The 27,167-nt window shown below is 57.1% G+C and overlaps 1 protein-coding gene and 1 long non-coding RNA gene across 3 annotated transcripts; both read left to right on the top strand.

Moving 5' to 3' along the window:
• The first annotated feature begins 1,661 nt into the window (after window positions 1–1,661).
• LOC115349318 (neurturin-like) lies at window positions 1,662–22,333 on the top strand. Of its 2 annotated transcripts, none has more exons than XM_030033431.1 (3): window positions 1,662–1,982; window positions 19,675–19,833; window positions 21,470–22,333. In XM_030033431.1, exons 2-3 carry the CDS (start codon window positions 19,686–19,688, stop codon window positions 21,916–21,918), a joined length of 597 nt encoding a protein of 198 aa, XP_029889291.1. In that variant the 5' UTR covers window positions 1,662–1,982; window positions 19,675–19,685; the 3' UTR covers window positions 21,919–22,333. The 2 variants fall into 2 exon arrangements, with proteins under 2 accessions (XP_029889291.1, XP_029889290.1); XM_030033430.1 differs by having other exon boundaries at window positions 19,584–19,833.
• A 44-nt stretch (window positions 22,334–22,377) lies between these two features.
• On the top strand, window positions 22,378–26,280 carry LOC115349329. Its single transcript, XR_003926059.1, has 2 exons — window positions 22,378–22,853; window positions 24,986–26,280. It is a non-coding gene; the product is annotated as an uncharacterized LOC115349329 (long non-coding RNA).
• Window positions 26,281–27,167: the final 887 nt, after the last annotated feature.

Raw genomic sequence — 27,167 nt, 5'->3', positions numbered from 1 at the left:
GAAGAGCATTAGTTTTTAACTGATAAAGTGTAATTTAAGAGGAATCTTTAGGGGAATGTGATGCACTCCTGGGATTTTTAGCTTTGCCCAACATAAATCACAAAGTTTCAGTTTACCTGAATGCACCCTTTTTTTGATTGGGACATCAGCAATCTTCAGCAAAGCGGGTGACTCGTCCCGAGAGGCTGGGAGCTGTGGAGCTGTGCAGCCAGGCTCGTTTCTTTACCCTGCCTGAGCCGGGCTGTTACCCAGCACGGGGTGAGGGGAACCGTGTGTGCAATGTGCCTGAATCCAATCTAACAATTTGGTTCTCCCACAGAAAGTGCAAGAACACTCTTCATCACCGGACAACTCGTTCCACGTATTCATCAGCCTGTCCCGGCTGGCATCCATCTCCAGCCTGTCCCGTGCCTGAGTGGTGATCCTGCCGTGCTCTCGGTGTGTCCTCGATCTGCAAAGCCGGTGTGGGAAAAGCCCTGATGTAAAGCTAAAGATTACTGTGCCACAAAGCCGTTGACAGCCACAGCGTGCCTCTGCTGAGACCGGTTTGAGAGATGACATAAATGATGCCCTCAATTAACATGGAAGGGATGTGCCTTGCGGCCGGGTCAGCTTTGGGTACCGCTGTGGGGAGGGATGCAGCTTGGGGGGGCTTTGGGTACCTCTGTGGGGAGGGACGCAGCTTGGGGGGGCTTTGGGTACCGCTATGGGGAGGGATGCAGCTTGTGGCTGGGTCGGCTTGGGTACCACTGTGAGGAGGGATGCAGCTGGGGGGGCTTTGGGTACCGCTATGGGAAGGGATGCAGCTTGGGGGGGCTTTGGGTAACCGCTGTGGGGAGGGATGCAGCTTGGGGGGGCTTTGGGTACCGCTATGGGAAGGGATGCAGCTTGGGGGGGCTTTGGGTACCGCTGTGGGAAGGGATGCAGCTTGGGGGGGCTTTGGGTACCGCTGTGGGAAGGGATGCAGCTTGGGGGGGCTTTGGGTACCGCTGTGGGGAGGGATGCAGCCTGGGGGGGCTTTGGGTACCGCTATGGGGAGGGATGCAGCTTGGGGGGGCTTTGGGTACCGCTGTGGGAAGGGATGCAGCTTGGGGGGGCTTTGGGTACCGCTGTGGGAAGGGATGCAGCTTGGGGGGGCTTTGGGTACCGCTGTGGGAAGGGATGCAGCTTGGGGGGGCTTTGGGTACCGCTGTGGGAAGGGATGCAGCTTGGGGGGGGCTTTGGGTACCGCTGTGAGGGGAGATTCAGGCACTGAGACCGGGCTGGGCGCTGCCCGCAGCCAGCCCTGCGTGGTGGGTGCCTCCCCGGGGGGGGTCGAAGCCCCCGGCCCGCACAGCCCTCCGCGGGCCAGGGCTCGGGCACCGGGTCCAGGGGCAGCACCGGGGGGGGGGGGGGGGGTCCAGAGGCAGGGAACTGGGGGAGCGGGGCGATGCGGGGCGGGGGCAGGACCGAGGAGTCCGGGATTTGGGAACTGGGGGAGCGGGACGATGCTGGGGGGGGCAAGACCGGGGCTGCGGGGCAGGACCGGGGGGGGGGGGGTCTGGCTGCGCCCGGGCGGGGCGGGGCGGGGCCGGGCCGGCCCCATCGGCTCCGCTGCGAGAGGCGACCGGTGCCTCCACCGGCGCGGGGGGGGGGGCCACGGGACCGACACCGACACCGGGACCGGCACCGGAGCGCAGCCCGGCTCGGGACCGGGTGGAGGCGGGCGCGGGTGGGGCGGGGGAACCGGCCGGCTCCAAACCCGCCCCCCGCCGCGGGGAGGAGGCGGTGGCCGAGCCCCCCCCCCCCCCCCCCCCCCCCCCCGGCGCCGTTCCGTGCCGTGCCGTGCTCCAGCCGCGCCGTGCCGTGCCGAGCCCAGCCCAGGCGGACCCACGCCGTAGCGAGCCTTTCCGCCTCTCGTCCATGGCGGTCCCCGGTCCCACGCGTGTCCCGGCCCCGGCACGGAATCGCCGCTGAGCCCTGAGCACCGGCCCGGCGTCCAGGTAAGCCCCGCGGTCGGCCCCGGTTCCCGGCTCCGGGAGAGGCGGCCACGGGCACCTGCCCGCAACCGGGACGGATCCTGCCCTTCACCCGGCGGTGCGGGACCCGGGGGGCGGCTCCGGGGGTCCCGGCGGAGCCTCTTTCCCCTGGGGGGGGAACCCGGTCCCGCGGTGCCCAGCCCTGGGTTTTGCCCCTTTTTATTTCTCCCCGGTCCCATCCGAGCCCGGCGGGGTCGGATGCTGCCAACCCGCAAACGGGGCAGAATCGGGTCCTTTGAGCTTCCTCGGAGGATGCGAGGAGGAGGAGGAATTAGGGGGGGAGAGCCAGGATCTGGCCCCCCACCGCCCACCTCCCGCTCGGTGTCGGGGCGGCCTTTGCGGCTGCCGAAGGAGTTTGCTTCATACTTGGAGACCGTCCCGCCACGCAGAAACACAAACACGGCGAGGGACGGCTCAGGGTGCAGTTTATTCACAGGAGGTGGGGGGGAAAAAATGCGTCCTGTCTAAATATTAGTTTTAAGAAACGGAAGGATCTACGACCGGGCTCTGTCTGCATCTGCAACCCCGTCACCTTCTCCCGGCTCCAGCCGCCAGCTTTCGGCCGCCGCCGAGCTGTGGTAACCATATCCAGAGCTTTGCAGGGGCTGGGAGGCGAATTTCACCCCGGCGTCGAGGGAGGGAATTTCCCACTCTTGCTGCGGTCTGTACGAAGGCTTTAAAAAAACAGCTTAGACCTCGGATGTCTTTATTGCACATATATGGTAGCTTGTAGCCAGCACTGATTTAAATCCCATCGTTGCTTCGGGAGCCAATCCACAATTAGGCGCTGGGTCGAGGGCATGGTTTATCGCAGCGGGAGAAGGGACTGCCTGCTGTCGGAAGCGGCGTGTGAGTCCTGGATGTGTGCTGAACTCCCAGGTCTGAAGCCAGGATCATCTGTGGATCCCAAATTCAGACTCTCGTGTTTGTGGGTGCTCCTAGATTTAATGGCAGAAGCGGCCGAGATGCTGCATGGTACAGGGCAGCGTCGAGCAGGGAAGTGGGGGTTTCTGGGCAAGATTTTAGGAGGCTTGAGCACTTGGTTTTGGTTTTTTAGCTGCTGGTTTTAACAGGGCCTTTGGTTCAGACCCAAATCTACCTGCCACGGCACTGACTCCGGGTTGCAAAGCAGAGCTAGAGACGCTGCGCCCGAGATTTGCTCTGGGCTGTGGCAGTGCCCCGGTGTGAGCATCCTCAGTGTCACCACAGAGCTGCCCGTCAGCCAGCGGCAGGCTGCGGGCTCGTCCTCCGCCTCCGTCCCCAGCAGCTCCAGGGCTGAGCAGGGCGGGAGAAAACGAGACTTTCCTAACGTTTCTATATTTCAAGTTTTTAAGTAGCGCTGGATTTCGAAGTGCTTGCTCAATCCTGGTCCAGCTCGTGTCTTGCCTGGAGGAAGGAGCAGAGGAGGTGCAGTGCATCCCGATGCCGGCTGCAGGCATCCCGGGGGGATGCCAGGCTGTCCCTCCCGCTTTGCAATCAGTCTGTGTGCGGTTGCAGCTACTTCGCAGCAGGATGCGGCACCGGGGCCAGGCTCCTCCCGGGCTGCACGGTCACAGGATTTTCAAGGGCAAGGGGAGCACCCAGCACCTTCCAGGCCTCCTGGCATCCAGCCCCCGGGCTGTAAATAAGACGAGCTGGTCCAGTCTGCTGTGACACAGCTCGGGGGGGTGGACGTGCAGGTCCTGGCACCGCTCCGGTGTCCCTTCTTACTGGGAGGTGGGCACCCCTGGGTGCCTGTGCTGAGGGAGGACTGGGTGGTGCTGGGTGCTGGAGCAGGCCTGGCTGCGGCTGCACTGGGTGCCCTCCCACGGTGCAGATGCGAATCACAGCTCTCCGCTCAGCCATCTCCCTGCTCTCCCAGTGAAAGGCCCCTCCTAGGGCTGCCCTTGGGCTGCTCTCCTGTGACCGTACCAGGCTCGGGGGCTCCAGGGCATGCTTTTAAGGTTGATTTCCACCTTTGGGGGACTGCAAGGGAGGATCTAAGATTTGCAATATGCACTTTTTGAGGTCGAGATACCTCTCGTGTGGCCCTAAACACAGCCCAGCGTGGCCAGAGCAGGCGTCACCTTGGCTGTCCCCAGCGCAGCATGCCATGCACGCTCCCGGTCCGGTGGCATTCAAGCACACAGGGCAGGCAGCTTTTTACCCAGGAGAGCCCCATCCTGTGAGATGCTGAGCCACACCATGCCCACGCAGGGGTGGGCTTGGGGGGGGTCACAAAGAGCCAACGACTGCCTGTTGATGTCAGCCTCTGCCTACAGAGCATCTCACGGTACCCAGGGGGGCTGAGCCTCGGCGGAGAGGGAGATGCTGAGAGGAGGGGAAGGTCCAGGGACCCCGCGTGGGTGTCCGTCGCAGGAGGTGCAGTCGTGCAGCTCAGGACTGGGGTGTGTGTTTTACTGGTGTGGTTTGGTTTTTTTTTTCCCCCTGGTGCCACAGGCAATTTCATTGCTGTTCTAAGCTAAAGCACATGTGCACTATCCCACTTCCAGGACCCTTGCTAAGCCCGGCAGAGCAGCAGCATGTGATCCCATTCCAGTGGCTCCCAGGGCTCGGTGTGTGTAGGGAGGGGGTGAGGACCCGGGTACCACCCGGTCCTTCCATTCCCACTGTGCCAGGGATCACTTGGCATCCCAGGAGTGCTGCCGCAGCGATGCAGCCATGGGGTGGACCGGTCCCTTGGTCAGGGTGAGCCGTCTGCTCCAGCTCTACCGTTAGCTGGTTGGACTGGAGAAATCCCACCCAACCCAGCTTTTTCTGGGATTTGGCCAGTTTGGAGTAGAGTCTTTCTCCATTAAACTTGGAGGAGAGGAAAAGAAGCCCAAACTTGCTCCCTCCTGCTTGTGCCGGGCACGGTGCAGAGATGCTCTCGTGTGAAGGAGCATCCCGAGAGCATAGGAACGAAGCAACCCCCTCTGCGATCGCCCTGGGAAGGGAAATGCCACAAGCAGTTTCGTTCCCATCGCTTCTTCGTCACGAAACCCAAAACGGGCTCACTTTGTAACTTAGCATCCAAAGAGCTAAATTGAAACAATATCTATTTGCCACCGCGTTGTTCTCGAACGACGACAAAAAAGCATTTCCTTCCTCAGCTGTTCAAAGGCCGCGTCGCCAGCATGTCAGTCTCCTAATAAGCAATGTCAGCCGCATCAACGCTGGTTTTCATGAAGTGTTTTGATTTTGATGGAACCACATTTTTTTTTTTTTTTTTTTCCAGCAGAAAAGGTTTCCTTTGAACTTTGTCCAAACCGAGTGTGTAAGGGGGTGGATGGTGGCTGCCGGGAGGGAAGCAGGGTAGCCCTGCCCGGCGCTTGCTGGGGGAAGGCAGCGCTCCGAGGAGCCGGCATCCCCGCACAGCCCCGGCGCAGCAGGAGATGTCCCACGAGGGGAAGTTCCTTCTTTAGCATCACTCCCTGGCCGCAATAATCCATGGCAGGAGTTGCATTTTTCTCTATTTCAGCAGCTTTTTTGCAGCGCAGGGACCTGGCTACGTGGTGCTTGGGGCAGGGCAAGAAATCCCATCCGTGAGCTCTCCTGGGCGATGCCCGGTGCTGAGCAAAGAGATCATTCGTGAGCAGGGTCCGGGCTTGCGGAGTTTGCTGTAATGGGGCTCCGGGCTTTAGGGAACCCCTCGATTTCACCTTGGCTTGCTTTTTTCCAGGCTGTGGCAGAGGGGTGAGGTGGTTGTAAGCCCACTCCTAGTCCTTCCCAGGGAGAAAAATGTGTCCCCGAAGGAACCAAATGAATGCTGATTTTTGAAGCCTATGTAAAGCAAGCAAATAGGCCAAGATTTTGCAGATGGATAGAGTAAACAGCCATCAGTGGGGCTGGGGAGGGCTGGCAGCCCACTACCCTTGCTGTCTCCAGGCCATGGCAGCTCCAGGGGCATCCAGGCATCGACAAACACATTTTGGTCGAGTCCTGGGTTGAGAACCACTTTTGCCCCGTCTTTGCCGTCTCTGGGTCTCGCTTGCGATGGCAGAGCTGTTTGCAAAAGCGCTGAGCGCTCGCATCGCTGACCAGGCCACGGGCTTCTGCATGGCTTGTGGTGGCTTTTTTGCTTTTAATAATGTTGGTTTTGGCTGTGCTCTGATGGAGCTGGCTGGGAGCACGGGGTGTATTTATTGTCGGCTGTTGTTGCTCCCTGACCCTCCCCTATAAAACACTGGGGCTGTTGGACTTGGTGAAGGCGGCTGGTGGCCAAAGACCTCTTGGCCCCGTAAAATGGGGCAGAGCCCCCAGTCCTGCTGCCCTGGGCAGCCTCGTGCTGCGCTCCCGGAGCAGAGCAGGGTCAGCTCGTCCCAGTGCCACTGACCACAGGGCTGCAAGCCAAAATCCCAAATCCTTGTGGTGTTCATCCCAGCGGTTGTCGTCCCCAAGCAGCTCTGGGCTGCAGCCAGCAGAGCCGTGCCGGGAGGAACGGACAGGGGACGCTCCCAGAAAGGTGCTGGAGTGGCCTTTTGGCTTTTCCCTGGGTTTCTCCCTCTCTGCTGCCTTCCCCATGACAGGCAGGGATGCTGTGCCCTTGTGCAACATGGGGGGACCAAAGCCAGCCAAAACCTTGGGTACCAATTAAAACATCTTCATCCCCTCGAGCAGGTGCTGCATCCCACCCGGGGACACCAGTCCCGTCCCTCCGGGGTGTCCCCGAGGAAAGGCTCGCCTCTGATTTAATAGGGCAGCTGCCGTCTTCGTTAAGTGGTGCTGGCTTATTAAGAGCACATTTTTGAGGCTTAGCAGCTCCACGGAGCTGTCTGGGAGGGATGGTGCCAGCGGCGGAGCCGCCGCACGTGGCAGGAGGACGCGGGAGGCGGCCGCTGGCAGCGATGCTCTGCCGAGCCGAGCCGAGCCGGGCTGGGTGCCGGCGGCATCACCTCGCTTCCCCAAACCGGGGACACACACGCGCCTGTTTAGTGCCCAAGGGTGCTTGGGAGAGGCTGAAAGGACCCAGCCAGGATTTGGGTGGCACGAGCCCTCTGAGCACGGGCGGAGGAGGGATGCATAGGCACGAAGGGATGGTGATGGCCGGCTGTGCCCTGGCAAAGCATCACTTGCGGTAGGATCTCCCTGGCAGAGGACCGAGGGGGATCTGGCCCTCCTCCTGTCTCCGGGAGCAGAACTGAGGACAATTATCTTTTCCATCCCCAAACGCCGGCACAGGAGCTGTGGAGGGATGGGCTGTGGAGGAGAGGTGGCATCGGCACGCTGGCCCAGGGCTCCCCGCCAGGACGGGGATGACGGCGGGGTGTTGGGCTTGGCTGTGCCTGCCGGCTCCGCTCCCGCAGGCAGCAGGAGAGGAGATGCGCAGCAATCCCATCTTCTTGCTGGAGCTCTTCCTCCAGCCGCGCCGTTATCTTCCAGCAGCGCTTTCTTTAATTTCCTCTTGCTCCGAGCAGCGCCAGCGGGTCCCGCTGCAACCTCTGGGCTGGGAAGGGTGGAAAATTGGCAGAAAAGGGGCAGATTGTTCCTGCCCACATCGCCTCGCAGTCCTGCCCTTACCTTGCTGACGGTGCCGGCTTCTCCACAGGAGCACGGGCAGGGTTTGAACGGCCGCGTTTCGATTGCAAAGAGCGTTTCATGGCAGCGCAGAGCACACCACGCTGTCGGCTGGGGGCAGGAAAACCGATCCCAATCTCTTATCCACAAGCTCAATTAGATCCGATCTGGAGTTGCAGGAGACGGGTGGGAAGGGCAATGCCTCCATAGTTCTCCCACACCGATGTCCTGGGATCGCTTGGGTGTGATCGGAGGGCTCAGAGGGCAAAACTTTGCTTTGTCAGGAGCTGTGTGGCTCTTCCATGCTGAAAGCCTCTGGTCCCTGAGGGCATCCCAAGCAGGTTTTCCCCACAGCGACAGGAAAGCTCCGGGGACTTGTCTGTCTGCATCAGCATGACGCTGCACCACCGTATCGGCATCTCTGCATGCAAAGGCCCAGGTGACTCTGACCTGCTGCCTTTTGGGGACCCTCCAGCTATTCCCATCATCTCCAGCCCTCTTTATCCCAAGCATCTCCCAGTTTTGAACTTCCACCACCCAAAAATCTCCATTCCCAGTCCACTGCTGTTGCTGTCTCAGGAGGAATTTCTCATTTGTTCACTCTGGAGCAGCACTAAGTGGTTCAATATGTCGGCAGTTGCTGCTGGAGTCGGACAGTAAATGCTAATGGGATATTAGTCTGTGCACCGTCCAAAACCCACTGGAAGGGTTTAGTGCAAATTGGATTTGCAAACCTCTCTCGGGTCTCTCTGCCCTCAGCAAAGCGCTGTAATCCCCGGCGGGCGCCTTGACAAGCCAACTCCTTCTGTGCAAAAAGAAATTAAATATAGAGAGAGAAAAAAGGAGTGAAGATACGGGGGATTTCCCATTGCCAGGCTGGAGGTGGCATCGGCATCACCAGTGCTTCTTGGTCTGGTTGCTGTTGAGGGATGCGGATGGGTGCTGTTGAGGGATGCGGATGGGTGCTGTTCAGGGATGCGGATGGGTGCTGTTCAGGGATGCGGATGGGTGCTCATCCCTCGCCGGGCACCTGGGGGCTGTAACTCCCTCGTCCTGCCCCCGACATGGCTTGTTTCTGGCTCGACCTGTCCTGCTTGCAGGGATGCTGGGATAGGGCAGGATCTGTTTCTCTGGGGATGAGAATGGGAATTATTAAGGTGGGAGCTGAAGGGACCATGCCAGCTCACTGGAGATGTGTGGAAAAGCCAGAGGTGGCCGCTCTGCTCCCAAGGGCGCCTTGGAAAAATGGGGAGTTAATACACGGAGTCCTTCAAGGGCCATCATGCTCTCAGGGCATTTTTGCAAAGGGGAAACTGAGGCACGCGGCAGTCCAGTGACCCCCCTGGGGATTTGGGGGAGCTGGAGTGTGCCGCGACGCCAGCCAAATCCGCAAAGAAGGAAAACCCTACAAAACAGGGAAGGCGAAAGCAGCCAAAGCTGCTGCGTGGGAGGAGGCGATGCTTTTATGGCAGCCCTCTTGCCCTCCTGCCTCTGTCGTGTTTTTCCCTCCTGGATCCCACCAAGGGCTTTTCCTTTCTTGGGAAAAAAGGAGATTTTGCCCCCAGCGCACCCGTGGCAGCTCACAGATACCAGCGGTGTCGAAACCGGCCCAGAGGAAAGCACATCTGGGGCCTGGGCTCCGTCTCACTGCCAAAATTTAAGCTTTTAACCCTATTTCCTGAGGCACTGGGATTGTTCAAACAAGCCACAGTAATTAGTTTCCTCCGACAAACCGCCCCTTTTTGGCATCGCACGGTTATTTAGTGCATGGGGGGGTGGTTTGTCACTCCAAAAAAAAAAAAAAATTGACGTTCAGACTTCAGGTTTCAGCATGAGGGGGAAATTTTGGGCTGGAGAAACAGTGTCAGGCAGTGCATAAGACTGCTGTTTGCTGGCACACCAGCACCCATGGGTGCCCAGCACTGCGGGGGGTCTTGCTTGTGCTTTTTTTTTTTTTTTTTGGCTGGAGTTATCCCTGATTTCCTGCAGGGGTACAGAAACCGTCCTAGGTTTAGTGGGATTTCAAACGATATGTTTTTATTTTCTCTGCCCATCAGCAAATGGGATTTGGCTGCATCAATGGGGGTTTTTTGCAGTTTTTACTCCCACCTCGTTTCCCGTTACGGCGTTATTTCGCATCATGCCACAAGCGACACTCTCTGCTCCAGCTGACGTGCCAAGCAATACCATCCTGAAGCATTTATCATAATTTTGTCTCTAATTACTCATCTCTTATCATAAAGGGTGGCTCTTGCTGCTGCTTTAGACCTGACTGAATCAGCTTATAAAGGTTTTTGGGTTGCTATAGCCTTGCTGACCTTGACGAAGCAGTTACACCTTGTCAGGGTCAGTAGGGACATGCAGGGGACCAGCACGTGCTGGAACCCACGAGCTGGGGACCACACCGCCCATGTCGAACCAGCTAGGATTTTTAAACGCTGTAGCTAGGAAGAAGAACAGAGATCCCCAAAATGTGATGTTTTCAATGATTTTTTTGCAGAACTGGCATATGAGGGATGTTAGGGGTGGAGGTCTTGGCCGGGTGCCCCCAGACCTCTGTGCAGGCACCACCCGGGTGTCCCTGTGCTGGCCGGGCAGGGTGAACACTGCAGTGAGTCGTGCTGCATTTAAACTGCTTTTTTTTTTTTTTTTTTTAATGCTGATTTATATTGCAGCTGCGTTTCTGCTTCCATCGTGCCCCGGCGAGTGACAGAGAGAGCGGCAAGGACGGGAGCGGCAGGGTGGGAGATGAGGGCAGCCAAGGCTGGAGAGAAAGCAGCATCTTTATTTGCCCACGCAGGGATCAGCTAAGCCCAACCAGGGCTAAGCCGGTCCCAACAAGGGGACCCAGCGGGACACCGCGGCAGAAATCACCATGCTGCTGCGCTCGGGTCCGCGTCTGCAGCGGGATTCCTCCCCGCCACGCACCCGCTGTATTCCCTGTTAATTAATGACATGAAAGCTTGCGTGGGACCTCCAGGGAAGGAATCAAAGGGGGCTTGCGCTGCCTCCCACGGCGTGGATGTGTCCCGCGGGGCCGCCTGCCTCCCCGCAGCCCCACGCCGTGTCGGGGCGCACGCCGGACGGTGAGAGCAGAAATCCCACGGGAGGGACGGGAGATGGTGAGACTGGTCGGCATCATCCCGGCATCTGGCTCGCGAGGACTCCTTGGAGGAGTCGAGCCCCAAAATGGGTCTGAGTGGGGCTGGCTGTGCTCCGGGAGGTGGGGAGGGGAGGCGAGTGGGTCGTGGCCCTGGGGTTTCTGGGCTGGGGGCACCGGAGCGGTGCCAGGCACCGCGCAGGGCACTGGCACTGGGTTTTCCGTCCCGGTGAGTTTGGCTTCTCCTGCCCGTCCAAGCCAGCGTGGCTTGGGGCAGCAGGATGCTGTCCCCCTGCCATGCAGGGACAGCTCTTCAAGGTGCCCCTTGGCCGTGGCACAAATTGGGATTTTTTTTCTCCCCTGTGGTCCATCCCCTCCTGGAAGAGCTCCCAAACCCCCTCGCTGGCAGCATTTGCTCAGTTCCCATCGGTGCCGTCGGCTCCCCCAGCTCAGGGACACGGGACAGGGCATCTCCTCCTTGGCGCGGGGCTCCGGCATGGCCGTGGGGTCTGCAGGGGGTCCTGTGCCTGCTCGTTCCCGGCTCTACGGCCCGTGGGGAGAAGATGATGCCCTTCGGTGAGGCACATCGCCGGAGATGCCGAGGGATGCGGGATGCGTGTATGGCTCGGATGAGTTAATGTACCTGAAATTCCTGCCACCTCCTGGTGCCATCTCCGGTGCTCAGCCTGGCTGCCTTTGAGCTGGTTTGGCTCCCTGAAATCCGAAATGAGGGAAATGGTGGGAATATGGATGGGGCCAAGAGCGGGGCTGCTCCGTCTGATGGCAACTACCCTGGCTGAGCTTAGCAGGGCTGGAAAGCTGTGCCCCAACCTTGCTGCTCACGTTGAGACGCAGCATCCCAGCTGTGGCAAAGCTGTGAAATCTTCCTTCTCCAGCCACGACCTGGAGCACAGCGTGGCCATCATCCACTGGCATCGCCTGCGCACGTGCCCCTAGCAAATCCTTCAGCTGTGTCGCATGGGCTTGGTGAGGACTTATTTTTCTTATTATTTTTATTGTCATGATGGGGTTGTGGGGTTTTTGGGTTGTTGTTTTTTTTTTTTTTTTTTACCCAGCTGTGTGGAGGGATGTAAACCAAACCCGCCGTAATTCAGCCTGAATGTAAATGTCATGTCAGCGTGGGAACGGTGCAGCTTGCCGACGGTTGGCGTGTTCAGCCGAGGGGCTCCCCGCGCTGCCGGGAACGCTGATGCTCCCCCCGCCCAGCCGTGGCCCCTTCTCCCCCTCCGCCATCCCGTGGGTCCGGGACCAGCTCCGCCGCTGCCGTTTCCTCACCAGAGCCGAGCGGCTGCAGCCAGGAGGGGCTTTGGCGGTCGCCCCAAAAGGTTTTCCCAGAGGAGCTGGGCTGCAGCAGGGAGCCCAGGGATGAGGGTCTGGCTTGTTTGTGGCCGGCCCTTTTTTTTTGGGGGGGGGGGGGGTTGGACTGGGGGAAGCTGGGGCTGCGGGAAGAGCTTTGGAGTTTCTCGCGTTGGGCTGGTTTTCACTTAGGCAAAGCAGAACCATCTGTCCCGCGCTCGGCTCTGGTTTTGCTTACGGGGGAGCGGGGAGAGCTGGGGAGGGGAGGAAGGCGGCGCAGGGATGAGCCAACGCTGCGGGCCTGTGCGATGCGCCACGGCCATCATCGCTTTTGGCATTCAAAGCATCAGGCTGTGCCACGGTGCCGGCGTGGGAGAGCAGCCGGCAAGGACGTGGGTGCCGCTGCCCCGTGCCCCCAGCCGAGGGGATGTCTGCACCGAGACGGTGGCACTCCGTGTCCCCGGAGCAGAGCTGGAGATGGGGACATTGTCCTCCTTCCCCTCCTTTATGCACCCACTTACTGTCAAACGAGCAGGAAAATCCAACAGTTTAACTCAGATCAGAGTTTGGGGCTTTTTTCCTTTCAACGCTCCCCATTTTGGGGCCAATTTTGCCATTTGGGGGCTGGTTTGACCCTGGGGCATTGGCCATCCCGCTTCAGGCTCTGGTACTCTCAGTGCAGCATCCGCCCTGGTCAGGGGTGTCAGACACCCCGATGCTCTTTTGGGGGGGTTCAATTCCCCAAAAAGCATGTCAGGAGCTTGCGATAAGTTTGGCGGAAAGTCCGCCCAGGTGGTCTCTCTGCCACCCCCATCCTCTCCGGGACCGGCCGACCGTCCTCCGAGCAGGACCAGGCGTTGAGCCGGAGGCTGCTGCTGGAGGAGCCGCTTTTCGGCAGCCCCTGGAGCTGCTTCACGGTGAGCCTGGATGGAAATTGTTTAATTCCTGCGGGGTGAGTCATGAGGAGCCAGGATTTCAAAGCAGCTTGGCTCCCATGTAAGGCACTAAAATAAATAGTGTGTGGCAGGTGGAAGCTCTCTCTGATGTCCCATCAAGGCCTTCGTCTTTCCAAGTGGTTTGTGTTGCCAAAAAACCCTCGGCCACTCCGTGGCCTCATCCATTCTTGCGGCGTGGCTGAGGCCGAGCGCTTGAAAATAATGAGTCAATGCCCGGAAGCATGAATCGACTGAAAATTTATGACACACTTATAATATAATGTCTTTTGGGTTCTCTGCATTCTGGGCTTTGAAGCGTCAGGACTGAAAGTTTTTGCGTCTCCTCTTTCCCCCTGCAGCAAGGAGGATTTAGGGTAAAAAAAATAAAACTCTGCTTTTCCTCCTTCATCTCGTGACTCCAGGAGCTGAGGCTTTAATGAGTCAGCGGATATTGGAAACAAATCCTAAGTCTGCTTGAAAAATTGGAAATGGGTTAGAAAAAAAAGAGCTATGAGAAAAACCGAGACCATGAAAAGCGAGGGAAGTCCGAGAAGCCCATAATGTTCTGTTTTTGTGAGCGAAGGTAACACATCTGCAGGGAAGGGGTTGCTGCTTTTTGATTTAGTAGGAAAAGGCAGCGGAAACACCGACACTCGGGAGCTGAAGCAAAGAAAACTCCAACTAGAAATGAGACTCAATTGATTTGACTTTTTTTTTTTGCTGAACAGTGAGGGTAATCAAGCCTTGGAAAAGTTTACTTAGGGCCGTGGGGTGGATTTGTTGGATCCCCTTTGAAAAGAAAGATGAGAGGCACGAGGAGCTCATGGAGGGTTTTCGGGAGGATCTGCAGCGGTGGGGGGAGCCAAGATAATCAACTTGCTCCCTCCAGACTAAGCAATGGGAGTTGGCTGTGCTGCTATTTGTTGTTTTTCCTTAAGATTTCCAATTCTTCAGGACACGGAGCGGTTTCTCCTCTGCCTGGAAAGCAGTAAGCCCGGACGGGAGCTGGCTGCGGTGGGGATGAGAGCGGGGCAGGTGACAGCAGAGAAGGCTGCGGGAGCAAAGGCTTCATGCCAGAGTGGTTTTAGTGCTGGGATCCTCTGAAACGGGGCTGTCCGGCACGGAAGGGTCTTCTGTGGGATTGAGTTTCCCATCTTGGCAGCAGGCACAGCGCGGCTAGACAGTTGTGATCGCATTAATGGATTATCAGGAGAATGCAGGAAAATAGGGAGCTTTCGGGCTGTTCTCCAGAAGTAAAGCTGAGCGCAAACTTTGGCCTTTCATCAAGCTGGGGAGGATCCCTGGGTCCCTCCCCGGGATGTAATGCTGCTGCGAGCGCCCAAACCCTGCCAGCACTCGACCGAAAAGCCCTCTCACAGCACACCACGGACACAGACCCATGGATCAGGGCTGGCGTGGCTTCAGTGGGTGTGTTTTGGGGCTGGAATAAATGCGCAGGTACAGCCTGTGGCAGAGGATGACTCGTAAAGCTGCGATGCCTCGATGGGTTTTGGCTCCCAGAGACGCGCGGTAAAAGCCGAGCAGGGTGCCCAGCACAGCCGTACTTGCCTGTTTGCCCTGTGAAAAGAAGGATTTTTTTTTTTTTTTTTTTGCTGGCAGAGGAGGCTGCGCGAGGACCGGGCGTCCTCGGATGAGACTGCAGCTCTCTGCGAGCCCTGCTGCCCCCTGCGCTCGCCATCAGTCCCTTGGCCCCCCCTCGCAGCCACATTTTTGCACCTACAGCTCCTGTGGCACCCCAAAGCTCCAGGTTTGCTGGCTTCCTCCATCCCCCCCAGAAAGAGGGGGCAAAGCTGGAGCAACCTTGTCCCCCCCCCAGCCCGGCATGTGAGCCACTGTATCAGGTTTGGGTGGGAAGGTTTTGGTAGCGGGGGGGGGCTACAAGGGTGGCTTCTGTGAGAAGCTACTAGAAGCTTCCCCTGTGTCCGATAGAGCCAGTGCCAGCCGGCTTCAAGATGGACCCGCTGCTGGCCAAGGCTGTCAGCGATAGTGGTAGTGCCTCTGGGATGACAGATTTAAGAAGGGAAAAAAGTTGCGGCGGGCACAGAAACGACAGCCAGAGAGAGGAGCGAGGACATGTAGGAGAAACAATCCCGCAGACCCCCAGGTCAGCGAAGAAGGAGGGGGAGGAGATGCTCGAGGCGCCGGAGCAGAGATTCCCCTGCAGCCCGTGGGGAAGCCCATGGTGAGGCAGGCTGTCCCCCTGCAGCCCAGGGAGGTCCACGCCGGAGCAGGGGGATGCCTGAAGGAGGCTGTGACCCCGTGGGAAGCCCACGCTGGAGCAGGCTCCCGGCAGGACCTGCGGACCCGTGGAGAGAGGAGCCCGCGCTGGAGCAGGTTTACTGGCAGGACTTGTGACCCCGTGGGAGACCCACGCTGGAGCAGTCTGTGCCTGAAGGACTGCAGCCCGGGGAAGGGACACACACTGGAGCAGTTTGTGAAGAACTGCAGCCTGTGGGAAGGACCCACATTGGAGAAGTTCGTGGAGGACTGTGTCCCATGGGAGGGACACCACGGTGGAGCAGGGGAAGAGTGAGGATTCTTCCCCCTGAAGAGGAAGGAGCGGCAGAGACAAGGTGTGATGAACTGACCCCAGCCCCATCCCCTGTTCCTGCACCACTGGGGGGGGAGAAGGTGGAGAATTCGGGAGTGGAGTTGAGCCTGGGAAGAAGGGAGGGATGGGGGGAAGGTGTTTTAAGATTTGGTTTTATTTCTCATTACGCTGCTCTGGATTGATTGGCAATAAATTAAGTTAATTTTCCCCAAGTCGAGTCTGTTTTGCCCATGATGGTAATTGCTGAGGGATCTCTCCCCGTCCTTATCTTGACCCACAAGCCCTTTGTTATATTTTCTCTCCCCTATCCAGTTGAGGAGAGGAGTGATAGAGTGGCTGTGTGGTGCTTAGTTGCTGGCTGGGGTTAAACCCTGACAGCCGCCCACCTCTACCTTGCAGCCAAACCCCGTCCCTACCCCACCGCCCCATCCCCACTCATGCAATACACTTTTTCCAAAATTGCTTTGAGCAAGAGGGACGAGCCACCAGTGTGGATTTAATGGGCAATTTCCCAGGTCTGGGTGCCAGCTGGGGTACCCTGAGTGGCAGGGCTGCCTCCTGGCCCTGGGAACATGGGATATCCATCCTGCCATGCCGAGCCTGGAGCTGATGACACAGGGAGGTGGCTGCACCTTTGCCTTGTGGAGTAGCTGCAATGAGACCGGAGCAACAAGCAGCAGCAGCAAGACTCAGCAGCGGCCGTGCCCAGCACTGCACGGTCCAGGCTGGGAAGACCCTGGTGTTTCCTTGCTGGAGCCTTGCTGTGCCAGCGGGAGCAAGACTTGGACTCATCAACACTCAGACTAGATATGAGGAAGAAAAGTTTTACGATGAGGGTGGAGAAACACTGGCACAGGTTGCCCAGAGAGAGGTGGTTGATGCCCCATCCCTGGAAACATTCAAGGTCAGGTTGGACGGGGCTCTGAGCAACCTGCTCTAGTTGAAGGTGTCCCTGCTCATGGCAGGGGGTTGGACTAGGTGACCTTGAAAGGTCCCTTCCCACCCAAACCATGCTGTGAGTCTATGATTCTATGAACACTTGCCCCACCAGATGCTGAGCAATAGCCATAGGCAACTTTTTCACAGCAGCCTGGCATTGCCAGCAAACGCTCGAGATGTGAAGGTTTGGCCCTGGGTCCCCTTCCCTATGGGAGCCCGGCATCGCTCAGCATGGCCAGAGCTGTCGCCGGGTCTCGCCGGCTGCCGGCTTCACCCATTTCAGCTCCTCGCAAATGTTTTGCACGCTCGTGTGCAAACGGCCGCCTCCGGGCAGCTCAGGGTGCATGGCGCATCCCGGGGCACGGGCATCTTTGGGTACAGGTCTGCACCTGGGGAGGTTTTGGGGATGAGGGATGCAGGATGGGGCTGAGCCAGTGGGGCTGTACCCAATGTGTCCAAACAGAGTGGCAGGAGAGCCCCGCAGCGATGCCTGCAGCGGCGGGTCCAAGGGAGCACATGTCAAACCCCTTGTGATTATTTATTGTTGCTGGGAGTGGGTTTAAAATACGTAGAAACCAGAAATATGGGAGGGTGCAGCTCGAACATCGTCCTGGGTGAGTCACGGCTGTGATTCCTGTGTGCGTGTGTGTGTGTGTGTTTTTCCTTTTCCCTCACCCTGAACTTCAGCTTTCCCCACAGGTTGGCACATGTGGTCTGTGGCTTTTTAGAGCAGGAGAAACTGAAGGCAAAGCCCAGAATTTTTTATTTTTTTTTTTTTTATAATGTTTTGCACATTGGAACTAGGGTTTTAGTCTTTTGAAAGGTCACCGGCGAGCGGGTGGGGGCCAAAATTACTGGCTGCCGAAATAGGAGGCTTTTTTACGGGACGTGCAGCGAGGCTGAAACCGCTCTCCTAAAATTTTATGGGCTTGCAGTAAGCCAGAGGCCCTTCCCCAGGTGGACGGATCAAGTGTCGCAGCCTTGCTCCGTCAGAGCCCTTTCCTCCCTGGCGCAGGGCGAAGGGGGCTGAGCCCCCCGGGAACAGCTCGGGAGGTGACGATGAAGGTTGAGCTCTAGGTCGTGTGTGATCCCATTGCTGGTTGTCCACCATGGAATTCACCTCCCAAAATGCCCGAACATCAGCTGCCGAAAGCTGCTTGTCCTCCCGGACAACCAACCGCTGCCGTCCAACATGTCACCGCAAGCGGGGTCCCTTCCCCACCTCCAAAACCTGTGCCCTCTGCTTCACCCGAAGCTGCTATTTCTTCACGAGTCCTTCATTCCCCAAATTTTGCAAGCTGTCCGAGAACAAGCTGCAATTTCCTCGGTCCTTCACCACTTAGCACCTATCCCCGCTGCCTTGCTGGGAACTGTTTGATGCCAATGAGCATTTTCGGTGGCTGTTCCCTGCTCCTGCTTTTATCTCAGAGGAGAAATCTGAACTTAAGGCACCTAATTATGATGATGAAAGTAGATGCAAACACACCCAGCGGCCTCCATCACCCTCCCCGTGCCTGCGGGACGAGGAGACCGGCTCGACCTTGGCTCCGCAGGAGGAGAAGTGGCAGCAGATGGGGACGGCACCGTCCCCCTCCCAGTGCTCCCAACGCTCCCCACCAGCCGGCTGCAAACTCTCGACCCGACGCACGTTTTGCTGCCGGTGCTTATCGGCGCGGTGTCTCAGCCAGCTCCGCCGCTTTGTACCCCGGCGGGATTTCATGATCTTACCTCCTTATATGGCAAAACTATTCTTTTTCTAGCTTGGCATTGTTTATAGCCCAGTTGAAAATATTTAGACTCTGGCTGGTTTCTACAATTATCTTGTAACCTACAGGGCATATAATTACTGTTAGTTAATGTGCAATTATCTGCATCCTGTAAAATAAAGGGTTGCTGGCGATGCGGCAGCGTTCACAGCCCTTCTTGTTGTTTTCTACAATAACAGTAAAAGCAAACCTGTCAAATTCCATTTTAAAATAAACATTTTTTTCCCCTGGTAAATTCTATTTGGCAAATATTGCTAAACTGGGGTTATGGTTGGTTTTTTTTTTTTTCCTTCTCTCTTTTTTTTCCCCGGTGGAAAATTTATTTAAAAAGGAGAAATGTTTGGAGTTTGCAAGGAGCTGAAATAAAAAAAGGGGCCAGGAGGCAGCTGCAAGTCCATGCCGCTTTCCAGAGCCTGTCTTTGATGGGGATTTAATGGCTGCCAGCCCATTGACGGGAGCACGGACCCGATTCCCTGCTGTCCTGCCTGGCTGCAGGGTCAGTTGTAAAATCCCACCAGATCCAATCTGCTTTGGATGGAGAAAATTGAATGGCGTAAGGTAAGGGCCTGGCTCACCTGTGGGGGAAATGCCAGTGGGGGGGTTTATGCTTTGAAAAAGTGCTGGGCTGCAACCCCGGGTGATCCGCACGGCCGAGGTGCCCCATCCCACCGCAAGCCTTGCAGCCGCGCCAGGACAGTCCAGCCGCCCCGTTCATTTTTCCTGAGGTTTTCATGATTTTGGCTTTGATTTTTTTTGATTTTTGGTTTGATAGAGCTGCCGTGTCGGTGCGCCGGCGGGGAGGGATTTGGGCTCCAGTCGAGCATCTGGGTGAGAGGATGGCAGGAGCGGACTCGCGGTGCTCCGCGCGCCTCGCCGAAGGACGGGGACATGAAACCACACCGGGGCTCGGTGAGGGAGCGGGGAGGACGATGGAGACGGGAGCTCATTCCGCTGCTTGCCACATCCCAAAGGGGATGTGCCGGGCGAAGAGGTGTCACAGGCCGGCGTGGCATGAGTTTGCCCATCCCTTACTCACAGCTGCCCGCTGTGATATCGGCTCCCGGTGCAAGGAAAACTGGCCGGAGCGAGGGGAGGTGGATATCCCCCTGCCCGGCCAGGCTGCGTGCTGTCGGGGATGGATGGGGCGAGGACACCGACTTGTCCCCATTGCCACCACCAGCCCCGAGCCGCCCCCACCCGCCGTGGCCAATTCCCCTTTGCAGCGCAGCCCTGGGCTGCACCACATCTCTGTGCCTCGGTTTCCCTATTGCAACACTGGGCCAGTCTCGGGAGGGTGGAGGGGACGAGATGGAGCCCAGGGGATGCTGGTGGTCCCGTGGGAGATGGTCCACCAGCCCGAGCCATGGGGACGGGGGGAGGGAAGAGGGGGCCACGGGCGAAGGCCGCGTAATAAGGATATTTGTTTTGCCTGTTTTGCAGAGTTTCAATGTTCTGACTTGCTCTAAGATGAAGGTATGGAAGTTTGCAGCCATTGCATCGATGCTCCTCAGTTCCATGTTATCCATTTTAGTTTGTAGAGACATGTTCAACGGAAGCCGGAAATACAGCCCCTTGCCTTCCTCGCCGTCTTCCTCACGGGCATCCTCCTCCTCCTCCTCCTCCTCACTGCCGGCGGCTCCGCGGAGATCCCCACGGGCCCTGCAACGCCACAGCTCGCTGCTCACCCAGTGTAAGCTGCTGCACTTCTGCCCCAGGGCCACCACCGCTCCCGCGCCTGCAGGATCCGGCCCCAAAACCCCAGCGGGGCACGCTTTCGCCTCGCAAGCAAAGCCTGGCGGGTTTATTCCCTCTTTGCTTTCTCCGCCGCCATCTCTTGCTTCCGTGCATCCCCTTTATGAGCGGTCAAAGAGGAGCTTGGGGTGCAGCGGGGAGGGCTCGGGGCGGCGAGTGAGGGATCCTACAAAAACGCAGCCGCTGGGCACCAAACCTTGGTGCAAGCACGTCGGCTCTCCACCTAGGGAAACTGAATGCAAACAGCTCATCTTAATGCAAAGAAGCTGCTTTTTTAGCTCCAAATGTGCTTTTTTAATTTTTTTTTTTTTTTTAATTTCTGCACTATTTTTACAAATGCAAAATGTCAAACAGGAGCTGAAAACGAGGGGGAACGGCTCCGCTCTGCAGGGAGGCAGCGGCTTCCCCTGCAGCACCGCTCGCCCCTTCACGCTGGCAGCGTGCTGAAAATCTCCAGCATGTTTGTTTTGATTCCAAACCAGAAGAACTTCTTTTTGGGTTGAAATTTTGAAATCGATGACAAGTTGTCAAATTACACTTTCCTCCGCTTTTCCTGTGCCTCCCCCAGCACTGAGCTGGACTAACGCTGGCTTTAGGATTAGGACAAAGTTGCCAGTGGCGGTTGGGGACAGTTTGCATGTTGGCTGCTCGCCTAGGGGTCTTGGGGGGCAGCCCTTCCACCCAGGCCATAGGGAAACAGTCCAAATATTAAATTTTTTGGTGTTTCTCCTCAATCCCATCACGGCTTTTCTGCAGCATCATCTCTTGGTTGGGATCAGATGGTTTTTCTACTTTTTTTTTTTTTTTTGCACATTGGGGTGATGCCACCAAGGAGCAGCACTGGCATCTTTAATTCCTGCCGGGATGCTCTTTGCAGGCGCTTCGTCCTTTCGATATCCCAACCGCGGTGCCAGCATCCAGCCATGCCGGAGGAGCATGGCTGCCCCGTTCCCCGGCCGCAACATCTGGAACCCATGAGCTTGGCAGGAGTTAATTGTGGGTTGGGTTTTTTCTCCCCTAAATAGTTGACTTTTAAGCATGCACTTGATGTTGTGCAGCGGAAGGGGCTGTTTGGGACAGCTCCAGGCAGGGGAGAGCTGGTAGGGAGAAAAAAAGAAAATAGGGCAGAAGAGGGAAAGGGCAAGGAGGGGTTTGGGTTTTTTTTTTGCCCTGCCGCCTTTCTGCCCTCACGGGCTGGGGGTGGCTTGGCCGTGGCCCCCCCCCCCGTGCCCACCCCGGGGCTCCCAAAGCCACGGGGATCTCTGGCCTTGGGTTTTGGGTTTTAAAGCCTTTGGGCACCTCACGCACACCTCAAAGGCGGCTTCTGGGAGACGCTGCGGTTCGGCCACGCGTCGTCGGGCTGCAGGGATGAATTTTGCAATCGGTGCCGGGCACAGAGGGAGCCGGGAGCCAGCGCCGGGGGACGGCCACCCTCCCCGGGGGACCTCCATGCTGGAGGACGTCCACCTTCCCCAGGGGATTTCCATCCTGGGGGACAGCCACCCACCCGCCCACCCCGGGGAACATCCACCAGCCCTGGGGACGGCCGCTAACGTCCTCCCCTTCTCTTGCAGACAGCAGCTTGCTGGAGAGCTACACGGAGGGGGAGATCCGGCAGCTGATCTCGGCGCTGGTGGAGCGCTACAGCCAGGCCATGAACTCGGGGGGCCACGAGCTGCCGCTCTTCCCCCGGACGGGCAGCCGCAGGAAGCGCGCCCGCGCTCGCCACAAACCCTGCGCCCTGAAGGAGCTGGAGGTGAGCGTCAGCGAGCTGGGCCTGGGCTACGAGTCGGATGAGACGGTGCTTTTCCGCTACTGCAGCGGCACCTGCGAGGCGGCCGTCCGGAGCTACGACCTCTCGCTGAAAAGCATGAGGAGCAGGAGGAGGATCAAGAAGGAAAAAGTCCGGGCTCGACCCTGCTGCCGGCCGCTGGCCTACGACGACGACGTCTCCTTCCTGGACGCCTACAACCGCTACTACACCGTCAACGAGCTCTCGGCCAAGGAGTGCGGCTGCGTGTGAAGGGCCGGGGCCATCGGGCGGGAGAGGAGATGCCCCGGCCCCGAAACCCCGCTGGCCGCCAGGCAGAGGGACCGGGGGGCTGCGGTGGGGGCGGAGAGGGACGGGCCCCCAGACCTCCGACCGGAGGAGGAGGAGAGACTGAGCTGCCGGCGCGTCCCTCGGCGTTACCGTCCCGGACTAGAGACGCGGTTGTCGGTGCCGGCGGAGGCTGCGGTCGTCGGAGCGGTGACGGCTGCTTGCGGCCGTCGTCCTCACCGGGGGTGGCCCGGGGGGTCCCCGTCGGCCCCTCCGGGGGGGGTGACGGTGGGCGCGCGACCTGCGCGGGGCTCGTTCGACGCTCGGGGCGCGCGAGGCGCGTCCTACGCCGCGGGCACAGGTCGCGTTATTATTACCGGCAGCCAGGGTGTTGCAAAGCAGGCGCGGAGGTGACGGGTGCGGCGGGTCGCACGGGCGGCGTGTTTTGTGCGCGGAGGGCGTCGCGCGGGTGTTGCTCTACACGGCATGGTGCCGGCGGGTTTGCCAGGGTTTTCGTGACCGCCGTGCCGGGGTCCCTGCACCGCCAGGGGCAATTCGGCACCCCAAATCCCCGTGTTTGGGAGCTGGGATGCATCAACAGTGGTTTGCGCTCGGGGGAAAGGCTCTGGCTCCGCTCCCCGCACCCGCTCGTGCCCCCTTTGCCGTCGCCTCGCTCCCTGCAGCCCTGGGCTTTTCTTCTTAAAACTCGCGATAATCTGAAGTAACTGGATTAACCTCCCATCCTCCCCCTGCGGGCAGCCAGGCTGGAGACCTGCCACCGCCGGGGAGGTGACAGAGCCTCACGAGGCCACCAGCGAAGCCACGGCACTCGCAGCCCTCCGCCGGGTTTGCAGCGCGGGTAGGAGCATCCGCGGTTCGGCATCCCCCGAAAGCCGGACCAGCTCTCCCGGCCATAGCACGTGAGTATTGCCCATCGCCTCGGCGGGGCTTGAATCGTGCAGGAGAGGGGACTCAGGCCTGGGGTTTGGCTCCGGTTCGCATTTACAGCAGTGTCACTCTTGTTTACTCTGCGGAGAAATAAATGAGACCGCAGACTTTTGCATTTTCTGGGCAGGCTATATTTGTTGCCTGGGATTGATGGGTTTTCTCCCGTTGGCCCTCTTCCCAGAAAAAGCAAATCATAAACAGAAGGAGAATATTGGTGTCATGTCCTGGGCATTAACCAACGCGAGGGAAAATGCTCCGCTTGCCGCCCCCCCAATTGCAACGGTGTCCCAGCTCCTCGGTCCAGCTAAATGGGGGGGAAAAAACCGCACGCACCTCCATCCCAGCGTGATAGTGGTAAGGAGTGCTTCTACAGGTGACCACCACAGCCGAGGGATGCTGCTGCAGGTTTTCGGGGAGCAGGTCGGCATCCCCCAGGATGGGACAGCTCAGTTTGGGATGGGAGACACCTCTCCCCCTTGCATCTCCCATGGGCGACGAGCAGCACTCCCGACCTCTGCAAAGGGCCAGGCTGGTGGGTTTTTTTCCTTGCTTTTCATCCAAATGCCGCTCTTGGCTGAGTGGAGCCAGGATGTAGTGAAGCAATATAAACATCATCCTTCAGCAGGGCTGGCCGCGCACCCAGCGTCCCCAGGAAAGCAGCCTGCACTCTGTAACACAGAGTTTCCCCCTCGCTGTTGGGAAAGGGAGAAGGCAGCCTTGGGCGCGGGGTGTGAAACCCGTCCACGGGGCATTGCACACGCTGGTGAACCGGCAAGGGCTGACGAACCTGCACCCCGGGGATGCAAAAGCTGCTGAGCCCAAACTCGAGCCACGCTGCAGGTGCACGGAGCTCCCAAAACAGCTTTGCAAGGTGCGGCAGCACCACGAGGGAGAGTTTGGACGGAAATTAAAAAGATGGCCAAAAAATAAGCGGCTGGGGGATGTGCAGTGGGAGCAGGATGGGGACAGCAGATGGGCAGCCGTCAGCGTGATCCACGCCGTGCTCACGGCAGATAAGCGGCTCACTCTTGACTTTAAAAAAAAAAAAAAAAATGCACCCAAATCTAATAATAATAACTGCACTCTCAAGGGCTTGGGTGCTTTCCAGTTCTCACTACGATAAAACTAAAATTAGTTTTGTTGCAGAAGCCTCCAGTAAAAAAAAAAAAGGAACTAGAGCAATAAAGCAAGGTAAGGTGTTGCAGAAGCAGTGCAGGACCAGGCACCGGCAGAGGAGGATTTACAGCTGGGTTTCCTGGAGTTGCCTCCACTTGTGTTCCCCTGAGCCCAAGGAGGTGGCTGGGAGATGTCGGAGCTGCTGCATTTCCCCAAGGGGCTGTTTGCACCCTGGTTTGGGCATTTTTTTACAATATCTAGGGATTTAGGGTGCCGTGATTTGCAGACACCCAGAAGAGCTACGTGAGAGGGCTGATGGCTCTCCCGGCCCAAGGGAACCTCCTCTCACCAGGGTCTTGCTGGGCGCAGTGGGGAGGTGAGGGGGCTCAGGAGCAGGCGGAGGGTGCTCGGGCACCCCAGACCCACTCTCGTACTTTCCAGCTGCAAAACACCCCCAGGTGCACCCACGTACAGCGCAAATCCAGCTTGCAACCCCCAAAACAGGCGCACTGGGGAAAAAAAAAGAAAAAAACCCCCATGCAATGCGTGTGTTACAAACCAACGTGAATAGCTCCAATTAATCTTCTTTTTTGTCTTTTTTTCTTTCACCCTGCGGGCAGCTGAGCACCGGCCTGTGCAGAGGTGTAGGGGAAGTGCCTGACGTCTGCCGCTGCCGGCGTGGCGGCCGAGCACGCTGCGCCTGCTTATTTTTTTTTTGGGTGCAGCTGGGTTGCAGCTGGGATTTGCAACCACAAAACTCCCTGACCAGGTTTCGGCATCGCAGCCGTGGCCAAAGGATGGCTTTTGCTTGCATGTCTTCTTTCGTGCATCTCACTCGGGGCCCGTCTTCTGCATGAAGCTCCTTCAGCTCTGCTGCAGGAACGTTGCTCAAGCCGTGCTGTCCTGCACCGCTTCGCTGCCGCCTGGGCATGGAAATGTGGTTCCAATAGAAAGGCTGATATTTCCCTAATGCTTTCCATTTCTACAGCCCTTTCTGCTGTAATAGGAGCTGGAGCTGTCCGGAAGAATGTCTACAATGCAGAAAGGGCAAAAAAGGATGGAAAATTCCCTACTCAAAGCTACAGCAAAATCTCATCTGGCTCCTTCCTCATCATCCCATGCGTTATTTAATGTTAATAATAATAAACAGCGTGCAACATTTGTCGGGGGGATGTTTTTAGGTTGGTTTTTTTTTGCAGCTTGCCTATCTGTTGCTGCAGCTTTGCTGTTTGCAGCAGCATCGCTCCCCAGGAGATGAGGGTGTTTCACAGTGTTTGAAAAATCAGGGGGTTTGGAAACACGAGGAGATGTTTAAAACCGTTCTCGTGGTTGTGACAACGCAAAATATGAGTGTTATGTTATCCCGGCTCTCCGACAATGAGTTATGGGATGTTTCATTGTGTTTTACTATACACATCTATATACGTACGCGCCTGTGTTTGTGTAACGCTGGCCGGTGCAGGAGGCGGCCGACGCTCCGGCTCTGGCTGGGATCCACCCGTCACTCGCATCGGTTGGGATCCCATTTGCTGACATGGTCTCACTCCCGATTTGGTATCTGTGAGGGGGAAATGGGTCTAACATCATTGTTTCCACTCGATGAAAGCACTCGCAAAGGGAGAGTTCCTTATTTAAACAGGTCCAGAAACTTGCTGGGAAGAAATCACTTTCCCAATTTATCAAGACAAATTATTTTTCGGTGGTATTCAAAACCTCAGCCTTCTTCCCTTCGTAAATAGGGCTACCACATGTTTTTGTTCTTGGTTAAACAAGGCGTAGCCTCAAACTTGAGGCCCAAGAGGAGGGCGAAAAAAGGAAAAAAAGGAAAAAAAAAAGAAAAAAAAGGAGACTTGTTTCACTGCCGTCGGCGGGAGCAGGGTGGGAGCGCGCGGTCCAGCCCACGGCTCCGCTCGGCACCATCCGGATAAATCCATTTCCCTTCCGGTATTGTCGGGTCTGACCGACCATCTGCAGAAGTTGATGCAATGCATCTATATTTTAGATACTCTCTATTTATTCGAAGTAACTTATGTTATTTATTTAGATACCATAGTGTGCCATCTACGTAATGCGTTCTTTCTCTCTCTCTTTTTTTTTTTATTTTATTTATTGATCCAAATGGTGCCAAGTGCAGTTTACATTTATTACATTTTTACCATTTATTCTGAACGTTGGGATAAAAAAAATGCAGTATGATATTATTTTTTTTAAACAAACATAAACTCGGGTGTGATGCTGTTACATACTCACGACAAAGTGAAAATAAAATGAGGATTATATTGATTTCTCACTGGTTATCGTCTTTCACTGCTGCCTGTGGGTAAGTGATGATAGAGTGATGTTATGTCCCCAACATGGGGATGGGGATGGCCAGGGAAATGGGAAATCTGGCTTTTCTTTTGGGAGAGCAGAGGGGGTCCATGTGGCTGGCTGCAGGCTGAAGGATGGCAGGAGCTTGGCTTTATTTTCCAGTTTCCTGCAGAACCCTCCATGCACACCTGCAAACAGCCCCATTTCTTTCGTTTTCATCTCCTGCAAAACTATATTTATGCAAACCAATGATTTGAGACATTACCAAGGCTGGGTCATTGTCTGCAAGGATCTGGGCTGGTTTAGCCACAGAAATAATGATCTTTGCCGCCTTCTTGTAAAGGCGCTTCCAGTTGGGTTGGCTCAAAGACATGCCAATTCTGGCAAAATTACATTAAAAAAAAAGAAAAGAAAAAAAAAATGCAAGGTTTTGATAAGGTCATCCAGAAAAAAAGTGTCAGTTGCTCATCTGGAAGCAGTGCTAAGTTTAGAAATTTATTTTATTTTATAGGGAAAACATCTCAAAGTCAGCAGCAGGCATTGGCTGGGGTTTTGTTGCTCTTCTTTTTAGGATGATTATGGTAGTTAATATTTTGTTTTGGGTGAAATGTTGCAATTTGAAAGCCCAGCCAAGTTCAGGATGCAAAACACTTTTCAAAGCTGTGGAAAATGGAAGCGTTGGCACCAATGCTACCGCCGCACATGCACCAGTCCCACCCCAGCTCCTTCTCCCTGCTACTGGTTTCCAGTAGCTCCGCAGGGGACAAAAGCCAGAGGCAACCTGCTGTTTAAGCCCCATTTTAGCACACATTAACCCCATTTAACAGACGTTGACCCCTTTAAACATGCATTGCCCCCAT

Source organism: Aquila chrysaetos, chromosome 12, assembly GCF_900496995.4.
Source record: "Aquila chrysaetos chrysaetos chromosome 12, bAquChr1.4, whole genome shotgun sequence".
In the NCBI taxonomy this organism is placed as follows: domain Eukaryota; kingdom Metazoa; phylum Chordata; class Aves; order Accipitriformes; family Accipitridae; genus Aquila; species Aquila chrysaetos.
The sequence above is the reverse complement of the archived record's forward strand: the minus strand, read 5'-3'. Positions and strand labels throughout refer to the sequence as shown.